Source organism: Austrofundulus limnaeus, unplaced genomic scaffold (assembly GCF_001266775.1).
Source record: "Austrofundulus limnaeus strain Quisiro unplaced genomic scaffold, Austrofundulus_limnaeus-1.0 Scaffold1236, whole genome shotgun sequence".
NCBI classification, from domain to species: domain Eukaryota; kingdom Metazoa; phylum Chordata; class Actinopteri; order Cyprinodontiformes; family Rivulidae; genus Austrofundulus; species Austrofundulus limnaeus.
The window spans coordinates 71,433-84,268 of NW_013953638.1; the positions used below are offsets into that span (position 1 = coordinate 71,433).

General features: G+C 42.9%; 1 protein-coding gene across 1 annotated transcript in view; it reads right to left on the reverse strand.

The window, feature by feature from the left end:
• The window catches only part of LOC106534655 (disks large-associated protein 1), a gene marked incomplete at its 5' end in the record, with an annotated part of 28,774 nt that extends 16,032 nt beyond the window's left edge, over positions 1-12,742 (reverse strand). Inside the window, 1 exon segment of the mRNA XM_014031357.1 lies at positions 12,487-12,742. Coding sequence (XP_013886811.1) covers positions 12,487-12,742 — 256 coding nt within the window.
• Positions 12,743-12,836: the final 94 nt, after the last annotated feature.

Genomic DNA, 12,836 nt, shown 5'->3' on the forward strand with positions numbered 1-12,836 from the left:
AGAGAGAGAGAGAGAGAGAGAGAGAGAGAGAGAGAGAGAGAGAGAGAGCCCAGTCACTCTGTTTTAGTGAGAAAAAGGCAAAGAAGATAGGACAGAGGAGTTAGTTTGCCACGCCGTTTCCTTCAGTTCCTGTAAATTCCAGCTGCCTTGTGGGCCATAAACTTGAGGATTAGCCAAAACCCTAAAGCTAACACACCCACACATCTCACGCATGCTTTCACTGCGCTCATTTCCCAGAGCATTGCTCACAGGCTGACTGATACTTTCAAGAGGAGACTGGCTCACTGTGTGGAGTGACACATCAGATGTGCCGGCAACTGTAACAAGTTTGAAATAGCTGAGGACAGAATCGCGTAGCTGGGACAAATCAGTAAGTCATTACATGAAACTGGATTTGTGACTGAGTCGACTCAGAGTAAGTTCCACGTAAAGTAACTTGTTCAGTCAGCATAAGAAAAAGACCAAAAAAGGCTGAGTTAGGATGGTTTTTTTTTAATGACACACACCACTTCTGCCAATGTCAGTTAAGCTAAAAATATCCAAAACAACAACGAAACACAGCTGGTTGTGACAAAATGTGACTGGAATTGAAGGCCTGTGCAACACATGCAGGGAAACATGACCACAAACCTCTGGAATAAGGAACGCACATAAACAGAAAACAACCCAAAAAAAGACAAAAGGCCACACATAGTAGCTCACTGGAATCAGGCTGGAGGGCAGAAACACAATACRGATGTCATGTCATTACATGAAAGATCACTGCTCGCTGCAGCTGTTATTTACATATAAATGTGGTCAAAAGTTCACTTCTTTTTTTTCCTGCTTGAAAAACAGTAATGACTTGCAAGCAGCAAAKTCTCTTGGGATTAACCCTAAAAAAGGGAAAATAAAGTAAGACTTTGATTCATAAAAAAGAGACACTGAAAAGCATTTGGAAAGCTGGCTGGTTGTTTTTACAAGCATGTGAATTTACTTTTTTGAGGAATGCAGTGAAACATCAGTATCGGTGTTTCACAGAACTGAGTTTCCTTTTCTCCCCCACTGCATTCCTTCCTGCTCTCCCTCCTGTTTGACGTTCTTTGTCCTGACCACTTGCACATGGAGGGGGAAAGGAGACACTAGCAGCCCTAATCCACTGCCAGAGGCACACTTAAGCCATCTGGGCCCAAAACCAAACGTCAAACCTTCTGTGTCTCCTATATGAGAGGTGGGACGAGGCAGGKGGTAGGTGGGGGAGAGATGGAAAGTTAGGATTGAGAGAGGGAAGGAAGAAACTATAAGTAAAATGTGGGGCAGGCAAAAAAAAAAAAAGAAAAAAGGGAGGTAGAATAGAACCTGGGTGGGGGCATTTAAAACGAGAACCAGGCAACAGTTGTGCATATAGTTTTTTTGTGGTTTCCAGTCCTGACCCTTTGACCTTATACATCCTGTTGAAGTAGGTGGAGGGGGAGGCGGGGACGGAGGGAGAGATCGGATGGCAGCTTTTAGGCTCTAACTTTGTGCGTATGCGAAGGAATGCACAGCGCAAAAAGCTCCAATCTGGGTAAAATACAGATTTCTGTGAAGATGAGCTCGGTTTGTCTCTCAGGTGTGACTTTTCACACCCACCTCCCCCCCGCCATCTTCCTGTGTGTTTACATCCCCTCCCTGCAGAATCTTGATGGGAGMGGGGGGGACAATTGCCTCTCCAACATTCCCACTCTCCTGCCGAGAGCTCTCATTTGTCTCCTGCATTCCTTTCCCCATTCATTTCTTTCCGTCTCCCCAACTTCTGAGCTAATCTTTTACATGGGGGAGGGGTGTCTTGAAAATACCCCCCGTCCTTTTGAACCAAACTGCCCCCCCCGCCCTCCATCCTCTGCTTTACTTGGTTAGTGAAGCAGCAAAGCGCTAAGAAAGGGAGGAGATGCATTCTTTCGGGCTTTTTCCTCTCTCTTAGAATGTATCGGGGAGTTGAGTTGCGGCTTATTTTTAATGACTGGTTTATATTAAAAAAAAGGAAAAAAAAATATGGAGGAATGGGGAGGGCTCGGTCTCTTCCCCGCCGGCCGCTCGCACACAAGCTGGCTCAGTCACACACATTACTGTAGCTGAAGTCTGGGACTTTCACAGAGAAGTCTTTAATTTGCAGTGGGGCCTGGCCTCCCACACTGCACAGACCAAACCACCCACTTACAGCTGCGCACCGCTCCGCCGACTCACTCCAACATAATCTCTCCCCTCAAGACCGGTGAAAGCAACGCGAACCGCACAATTTGAGCTGTCAAGCAGAGTTTAAAAACATTCAGCATTCTGAATGAAGCAGCACAGAACAGAACTACGTTTTACTTTATCAAAGAGAGCTCCGTCTTCTGTGGAGGAGGTTTAACTCTGTATCTCATTCCCTCTTAGGTTGTTTTTTTTCCCCCTTCCTTGGGGCTTTAAAGTTTGCAGGCCCTGCCCTGCCCAGCTTCAAGCTTGAAGGAGCCACGAGGATCATCCACAGTCAACACTGAGGAAATCCTCTCAGGGCTTTGCTTTTCCTTTGCTTTTTCTGATGCCAAAACACAGACAGGAAGCGCAGGAACGGGAGGAGAGGGAGAGCCCCTACCTGACAGAGCAGCCTCCCCTCCACATCCCATCCACCTGACACGACAAGGCACCAATCAGCCTGTTTACTTCTTAATATCCTGAAAGTAGAACCTTATAACAGGAAGCGGCAGCCCCTTTTCTACTTCTGATTGTACTGCCGCAGCCATTCTTCTGCTGTTTGCTGAAACCCGGTCCGCTCTTCCCCGCAGGCCTCTTCTCTGTCCTAACTTTTTTTTTTCTTAAACAGTGGCAGGAGGAGCAGAGAGAATGACACTCTCTCTTTATTGCACTTCCTGTGTCAAAAGATATCCAAACGCCGCTCTTCCTCCCCGAATGGCTATAATCAAAGCATTCCAGGCCCTAACAAGCTGGGGCCAATTAAGTCGTAAGCAAACATAAACGCCCAGCAGCCACTAAACAAAAAAAAAGAAGCTTTAACTGTTTGAAACTGGCTTTATTTCTGTTTGTGAGCGTGCACAGGCAGAAAATCACTGCTGATTCAAGTCACAGAACCAAACATCCACAAACTTTCAAGTGCTCACAGGTTAAATTCATCTTGGGATCACTTTCCATCAGAGGATTGTGTCAGGCCATCTCTTACAACTGAACTGGGTTTGACWTTTTTTTTTAACTGCAGCTTGCTTTGACACAGGTGTGGTTCTGGTGACACCTAGTGAACTGACTTGTACTGCAAGTAAACACCAGTTATTGAGATTACAGGCATTTTTATTTCAGCATCAGACCAACATGAGTAACTTGAGAATGACAGCACAAGCCAGAAAAAAAAAATCCACAAATGTCAAAAGTATGAACTTGAATCAGCTCCTCTGGTTCTACTTATCTGGTGACAGACGTCTTCTGCTAACACTGAGCAGCACAAAAGAGATGCTGAGTGGTTTTTTTTCTCCTCCTCCCCTTGCGTCAATGAAAGAGCGACAGTGCAAGTTCCCACTGGCTCGCATTCTCAGACAGTCATGACAGGACAAAGTAATTACTGAGTGGCTGACACACCAGCATGGCTAGGATTTATCTCCTGCAGGAAGAGAGATAGCCAAATCACAGTTTACCCACATCGAGCTACCCAGTTCGGGCTTGATCCCGCAGCTGCAAAACGGAGAAGCCACACACACACTCGAAACACTTTGACACTATCCCATGAGCGCGGCGCATACACTCTCAGAAGCGAGAACAGCTGCCAACCACAACTGAGAACGGCGTCGTCTTTCTATTTTCATTCCCATGTGAGCTATGCATGCAGCCAGTGTGTCCCCACATGCCTTGACCCAGCCCCTCGTTTCCTGTCAAACACACCTCTCCTCGCACCATCAAAGGATGAGGACTGACAGCGTTATGCAGGTGTGTGTGTGTGTGAAGGAGAGCAGCGGAGAAGCAGATGACATGAGACGGGTGTTTAATTTAGATCCCCTCTTTGAATATAAATTCCACCTCGGGAGATGGCAGCTTTGATCCGCTGACACACACAGGTGGAGTTCACATGCAGAGGCAGATGCAGCTAACACGGAGCTTTATCTGCCCCTGTAATTAAAACCAGCGCAGGAAACAGAGAATACTTTAAGTGTGTTTGTGTGTAACCAAGGAACAGATGCAGCAGCACAGGGACTGGTGAATTCCTGCGCAGCATCCCCAACTAACGCTGCTAAGTCTCCATGTCTGCGAGGCACAAATAAAACAGGTAAAGCATGAGCGTCAGTTGTGACTTGTAGCTTAAAAATCTCAGCATTTCCTCATTTCCTGTACTCTCAGCTTCTGCCTGTTACACACACATAAACACACGGCTACAGTTGATAGGACAAACTGTGACTAATCACATATGTCGGTGTTTGGGATAAATGTTTTGAGTTGCTCCATTTTCAGGGATCAACAACTGGAAAGCAACCGAATAAAAAGAGGCTTTGCTATTTTGGTTTGAAAGTAGCTCCCTCTAGTGGCTGTATTGTGGAATTGAAATAGATTTGCGTCTTCAGTAAAATTGGATTTAAAATAATGTCACACATTTTAATACTAAAAATGTCATTTTTATCTGTTATATTTAGAACTTGTTCCTGTGCCAATACATATAGACATGGATTGGGTGAATAAATAGTTCTTAGGAAGCTAATTTATGAAAAAAAGTTAAGATTGATAACCTAAAGGTAATATAAAGTCAATACTGAGAAGAAACCTGCCAAACATGCAAATAAATCTAACCAAAATTGACTAATATGTTGATGTGTCAACAGCAGAGCTCATATGTCTGTCTTTTACATAAAAGTAACGTAATCCCACACCACCCTGGCCTAGTTGGATCAACAGGGCCATGTGCCGTACATGTGTTTGTGTATCCACGGCATGTTGCGCTCAGTTGGGTTTCTGAGCCTCATCTGAAAATAGAAGGCAGGAAAAAAWGTGTAAGGTGAACAAGCAAGTAGCATCTCTGGGCAAGTGAGCTTATGACTCACTCAAATGCAGATGGTTGAATAAAAACAGGGGGCCACAGACGGCTCTTCTGTTAGGCAGAACAATGTTAGTGGCCCTGCATCTACCCTCACAGGCCTTGGAATGGTGCTCGGGTGCTTCTCTTTTTCCTGAAGCCATTGCACTGCCTATCCTTCATCTCTAAAAAGGCACAAATGTCCGAGATGAACCCCTGTGAATCCATATTCCAGAGGCACATGCTGTGTGACCTAAATACCTAGATGTAGAGGCTTATGTACTACGTGGTCCACTGTCACCTGTCACCCCTCCCCATCAGAAGTGCACCAAAATAAACCTTGAGCTGGAAGGCGATCAACATTTCCTGTCAACCAGGAGGAAGCTGACATCATAAAGCTAATCTGTTCAAACACTCACATGGACTTCAGTTTGGAGGGAAAACCTCACTCTGCTTATGTGGAACATTTATACAATTTAAATAAATTAAATTTTTATTGCATAGAATTTAAACACATTTTTGCATTTTGTCATTTGTAAATCTTATATCATGCAAATGTTTTATAATAGCCTTCTTTCTAGACCATACAATAAACACAGCAAACATACACTCACCGGCCACTTTATTAGGTACACCMGTCCAACTGCTCGTTAACACTTAATTTCTAATCAGCCAATCACATGGCGGCAACTCAGTGCATTTAGGCATGTAGACATGGTCAAGACAATCTCCTGCAGTTCAAACCGAGCATCAGTATGGGGAAGAAAGGTGATTTGAGTGCCTTTGAACGTGGCATGGTTGTTGGTGCCAGAAGGGCTGGTCTGAYTATTTCAGAAACTGCTGATCTACTGGGATTTTCACGCACAACCATCTCTAGGGTTTACAGAGAATGGTCCGAGAAAGAAAAAACATCCAGTGAGCGGCAGTCCTGTGGGCGGAAATGCCTTGTTGATGCCAGAGGTCAGAGGAGAATGGGCAGACTGGTTCGAGRTGATAGAAAGGCAACAGTGACTCAAATAACCACCCGTMACAACCYAGGTAGGCAGAAGAGCATCTCTGAACACACAGTACGTCGAACTTTGAGGCAGATGGGCTTCAGCAGCAGAAGACCACACCGGGTGCCACTCCTTTCAGCTAAGAACAGGAAACTGAGGCTACAATTTGCACAAGCTCATCGAAATTGGACAAGAGAAGATTGGAAAAACGTTGCCTGGTCTGATGAGTCTCGATTTCTGCTGCGACATTCGGATGGTAGGGTCAGAATTTGGCGTCAACAACATGAAAGCATGGATCCATCCTGCCTTGTATCAACGGTTCAGGCTGGTGGTGGTGGTGTCATGGTGTGGGGAATCTTTTCTTGGCACTCTTTGGGCCCCTTGGTACCAATTGAGCATCGTTGCAACGCCACAGCCTACCTGAGTATTGTTGCTGACCATGTCCATCCCTTTATGACCACAATGTACCCAACATCTGATGGCTACTTTCAGCAGGATAATGCACCATGTCATAAAGCTGGAATCATCTCAGACTGGTTTCTTGAACATGACAATGAGTTCACTGTACTCAAATTAGGGTTGGGCATAATCGTATCGTGTGTGATTAATCGTCAGAAAAACATTAATCGATTAATTTTTGGCACTTGACAATTAATACGATTAATGCCAACAGGTAGAATCTGCTCGCTGCTCCTCTCTGCTTCAAATATGACGAACATTAAAAAAAGTTCTGTAACTTATTTATCTATCAACACAATTTAAAATTTGACAAATAGCCTGAAGTCTGTATTTTTGACACAATTTGGAAAGATTTTTATGAGGAGCAAATCTTTACCACTAAATTGGTCATGTGACTATGAAATAAGGGTGTTCAGGGACTCCAGGGGATTAATCGTCAAATTAATCGTTATCGGCTAAATACCACAATTAATCGTGATTTGTTTTTTTGCCAATATTGCCCAACCCTAACTCAAATGGCCTTCACAGTCACCAGATCTCAATCCAATAGAGCATCTTTGGGATGTGGTGGAACGGGAGATTCGCATCATGGATGTGCAGCGACAAATCTGCGGCAACTGTGTGATGCCATCATGTCAATATGGACCAAAATCTCTGAGGAATGCTTCCAGCACCTTGTTGAATCTATGCCACGAAGAATTGAGGCAGTTCTCAAGGCAAAAGGGGGTCCAACCCGTTACTAGCGTGGTGTACCTAATAAAGTGGCCGGTGAGTGTATACTACGGGAAGTACACAAAAAGATTAAAAACCTAACATGAAAACATCACTTTGACACATACAGACAGTTAGTGTTTCCAGAAGCTTAAAGAAAGCTTTGAACCAGGGTTATTACAACATAACTATAGATTTGTATCAAGTTTCTATATAAAATACCTCATTACATTACTTGAGACAGATAATAAGTTTTATTATTCCTGATTAGATCTCACCATAGGTTTTGATTATTGTATTTTGTTGTTAAGTAATTCAAAGGCATGAATAAGCAAAAAACTGGACATACGTGATGTTTTCACATCAAAACAGTCGCAGTAAAAACACAACTTCCGCTTTATATTTTCAAATTAAATTTTATGTGTTGAAACAGTAAAAATAGCTATGTGATATTAATGTCTAGCTCCATGTTAATCATTGTCATGTGCTGTAATAAAAAAAACTGTTGGATTTCAAGGTGTTTTCTGTCGCGATTATTCCCCGTTTTAAATTTTTTTAAAGAAATAAACGATTTTACTTTGAAGGTCCCGTAGCCACACTTCCTGTTTCTGCCTCCGCTGACGTACACAGCGTGCTGTAAGTGACGCAGCTCCCATTTCTTCATGCTTCACCGACAAACAAGAGGAAAACAGCAGCTTGAACTCACACAGACGGGTCCAGAAGTCCCACACGCCGAGCAGCGCGCTGTATAAGCACTGAAGTACCGACATGAARGCGAGTGGAACCACAGTTCTGAGCCGGGCTCACAGAACCACTCCTCGCTCTCTGTTTCTGACGATATTGGATCTTGTGTGGATTCCCAACATCCACCCCCCAACTTTAAAGTCATTATTCAGGGTGGGGAAGTTTCGTCTGCTGTCACCATGCAGACTCTCCCCACCTCACTAATAACTTCTCAAATGTCAGTGTTGCTTAGTGGTGAAATAAAAGTCCCAGTGTTTTATAAATGACATCTTTAAAGCGATAATAAGAGCTACTGAAGCAACTAATTACTGAAAATTAAATCTAACTTTGCCCCTTTCCATTTACTAAATAAATATTGTCCCACAATGCTTTATGTATGTGCCACTTTATTCTGGAGTCCATTTATAACTAACTTAACCATTTTTAGTCTGTATGTTTTTAGAAGACTTGAATGTTTTCAATCCATTGCTATCCATGACTTATTTGGTGGAGACAAAGTTTCAAATAACACATTTTATTTTATTTTTTTTATTAAACAATCAGGTTTTGTGGAACCCCTTGACACAACTAGGTTAAATAAATAACTCTTCATTACTTAGATTTAACAGTCCCTTAAGATGCAGAACCYTCCTGTAAATTACAACTACAAGAGGATTCTTATTGCCTCAGATGTCGCAGAGAAGGCCTCAAGATGGTTCTGGATCATGAGGGACAGGCAGTGGGTTAATCTAGTCTAATGTAAGTTACTGAAGAGCTGTGCAGTTTTCCAAAAAGCATATTGTTTGCCTGGAGGCAGCAGATTCCTCATAACAGAATCCTCAATAGTAACCCATGTGAATAACAATATGTTTTAGTTGTGTTAATTTTTCATCTCTTGTAGCATTACAGAACTGTCTTTCTGTACTGTAATAAAATGGTTAGACACGAACTTCCAGAACCAGCTAGCAGCCAAGAAACATGGTAGCCGTAATAACCACTTTAATCAAACAAACTTGGAGACTGCTTGTTTACTTTTACTCTCCTCTCTGCTCTGAGCTCATGACTAAAACAGGGCTTTTTCTCACTTCTTCTAACACTTACTGACAGCATCACCATGGGGCAGAGAAACGCTGCTCAGAGGTCCYTTTTTGTCCAGCTTAAAGCTCCATTAAACCCGCTGCCATGAGAATTTTTCACCTGTAGTTCCTCTCTAAACAGGGGTCCTTCGTGAAACTCACAGGAAAGCCCCAGAGCGGGGCGTTTTCTTTGATTTCTGCAACATCTGAGTCCTCCTGACACATGACAAACACATTTCAGTCTTGCTCTTGGATATTTGTGTGGGCTGGTTGTGGCATGAGGTGGTGGCYTTGGAGGGGGGGATCTGGTCGAATGCTTAGCTTGATCCTGATTRGGTCGGACTTTATCAGTCTGTGTCCCTGCCGCTTATATTTAGCACGCTGGGAAATCCGATGATGTTTATTCTCACAGGCTCTGAGAAAAGAGAACTCGTGGAAAAGTGCCAGCGATGGCAGCGATTGTTGTTAATTGGGTCAAGCTGTCTGGTTGCTTCTGCATCCACCCACTCTCAACAGCTACAGTAGAAGGAAAGGGCAGAGGTGGAGGGCCGTGTTACACTCAGCCCCTGGGGGCAGTGTTGTACAGTTTTTAGTTCAACTTGGTACTCAGCTGTAAAAATAAAGCGGGGAATACTTAACAACACTGGGTTATTTCAGTGCAGCGTATAACCTGAAGACATTCCAGTAGGATCGCTCTTATAAGGTTAATGTAGCAATCTGTAACGGTTAAACTGAGGTTTTTAAACACATATGGAGTTTGAGAAAATGTTGAATCAATAAAATGTGAAACCTTAAAATTTGCTGCGCAAATTTTTAGCAAAWTTTCTGTTCAAGTAATTGTAAAGTAGAAACACATTTAAAAGGGAGTTGCTGCAGAAGAAAAAATGTATATATATTTTTTCTTCCCTCAAATATTTATTGCAAAGCATTAAAATATATTTATTTCTGTATCTTTCAAGAGTACACAATATTTTCCTAACCTATCTGTTAGAATCTTGTAAACAATTTGAGGTAAGATTTTGGCGGAACTGATAATTTTGAGCATTATTTTATTAATTTCTAATATGCATTTCAAGCTGCATAAGCTGACAGATATTCAATTTGAGTTAAACTCAGACTTGTTTTTATTTTGTTATTCCCCTTCAGGCTTCTGATGTCTTAAAGCGATTGTCTAGATCTTTGGATTAAGTAAGTTTACGAACAGTTAATATCTAACCGGTTATAGATGATGATTTGCATGACCATTGGTTGGAGAAAACGAATTATAAATAGAAAACTGGACTTAATTACAGCTTCTAAAGCAGGTAGGATATCAATTTTTCACAACCTTTTCACTGAGCTCCARTTTAAAGGCTTTAACATTTTCCTTTCATTTAGATTTTTAATGACCTATCAATCTTTTTTGTACATTCTATCAGCTCAAACTGTTTTCATGAGGCAGCAGGCAATTTGTCTTTATTTAACTGCTGGAAATATTGTAAAACTATGCAAGCAGATAAAATGTACTCAGACCTGAATGAACAAACTAAATGAAGAGGCTGTATTCTGCTGAGTGTTTGACAAGGCCGTCAGCAATTTGAAGCACAAGCATGCCTCACGTGCCCAACTCTTTAGGAGTGCTTTACTCAGCAGAATGCCTCTTTGGAGCTGGGGGTGGGGGGGTGGAATCACAGCCAATAAATTAAACAGTCTTTTAACAGAGATGAGGTGGAGGGAAGACACTCTTTTCAGTCATTCTATTAGCACTTGTGAGGGAGGGATGCATGAAAAATTAGGCAGATTTATTACCAACAGATGAGTAAGGGAAGAGAAAGAAAAAAATGCAACAAATTGTCCAGACTTTTTTGCCGTTTCGTGTGCTTCTTGCAGTAAGTCAACTAAACTGCAGGAGATGTTAAGAAGTCAAAGATGTAGCATAGTGAAAAGGTGATTAATACGTTAAATGAAGACGATGTGTGGCGGAGTAGATGCAGCTTAGTGGCAGCAAAGTCCTCACGTTAACTGATTACTATGGATTTTCCCAAGCTTTACAAAGAGGATCTGCTGCAGATTTTGTTAAACCGATCCAATAGAGCCGACGTCTCAGCCAAACGTGCCGGTCCGGGGCCACGGCGATGCCTGTGTGAATGATTGTGAGCACGAGCGAAGTGTGCCAGTTTGAGCGGGCAGCGAGGCGGCCAGCAGCAGCCACTTGACGTTCAAAGAGAAGAGATCAAAGGACTTCGGTCTCCTTCCTTTGGATTATAAAGATCATCAGTAATAAAGGGCAGGAGTTGCACGACAGTGACAGGAGCATGAGCGGGTTTTTTATGGCACTGTGTGTGTGTGTGTGTGTGTGTGTGTGTGTGTGTGTGTGTGTGTGATATTTTGGCAGTTTGCCGCGGGGACAAATGGGAGCAGAAGACATAAATGTGGGACTTTTTTTTTTTTTTTACTGGAACTGGTGCTTCAAAACAGCCTTCAGAAACCTCATGCAGTATTTACCACAACATCTTCACTTCTCACTTTGGGCCCCCAGCCGATTCCGTGTGAAACGCAGAAAATTCTGCGTGTTTGTGTGTGAGAATGTTGGCTCTCTCCTGCAAAACTCTAAAAACCGTGAAGTGGGGCTGCACAACGTTACAAAAATAACAATAATATTGCACTTATTAAAACAACAGTGATAAACACATTTGTAAGACCCCTTTTTAAAATTTGTTGTCACTGTGCTTTAGTATCCTCAGCCACTAGACTCTAAATCATGGGTGGGCATCAAGGGCATTAAGTCTGTTGGGTTGGCCAGATAATGTATTTGTATGCAGACACAGGGAATATAAAGACCTATAATTTATTCCAGTCCAAGCATTTTTGAGCAAACCCCTCTTCTTACAATGACAGTAAGGAAATATAAGTCTGAAAAGGGAATTAAAGCAACAAAGTATGTTTTTCACTGTCAAAACTTCATTGAAAGTTCTGTGGTGAGTGTGTTTAATAAGCTGCCTGTTACCCTTTTCAGCTAGGTTTTGGGGGAAATGCTGTCTAATTGGCACAATTAAACAGATGAAGTGGAAGTCGGCGCGCAGGAGGAGGACAGCAGCGGCTCAACGACATAACGGAATGACACTTAGATTCTGCAGTGTAGAAATCACGGAGGCACTCAGCGCTGGATGCCAGCACTACTCAGCATCAATACTGCAAGCAGTTATGCTGGAAAGTCAAGCTCTGCAGACCATGAGGCACACGAGGGGCCTAAAATAAGATTCAGTCACTATAAGCTTTAGAGCTCAGATAAGCTCTCTGTGTGAGAAAAAATAAAGTTTCGGATTCATCTAATAAAGGAAAAAAACTGGGTCAAACGGATAATAATAGAAAAAGTGAGAGTTTGTGTTTGCAAAGATAAGTTCAAATGTGCAAAAGAGTTTCTAGCGCAAAAAAAATTAATAATGAAATATTTCTGCACATGGATTATTTTATAATGGGACATAAAATTTGTAAGTACGTGCACGTGTCTGAATGGGTTTCGCAGGTTCCCACCAACCTGTGCTGCTCTGGATGGTCCGGACGGTGGTGGAGGTGCGAGGGGGAGAGTCGCTCCTCCTGTTGATGGCCGTGACGCCACTCTCCTCCTCTTCCTGAGAGCAGCCTTTCTCTATGGCGCGCACGTAGCTGTGGCTCCGCATGCGGAAGCAGCCGGGCACGGGCAGGTCCAGGGCATCCACCGCCTGGGACTCCAGCTCACTGAACACTGACTCACACACGGCCTCGATCTGCCCGTTCACCTCCACCTCGCTCACCTGCAAACAAGGAAACACCCAGAAAAAGATGTCCAGATCCTCTACAAAACAAATAAATACATTTACACAAATATATATATATATATATATATAT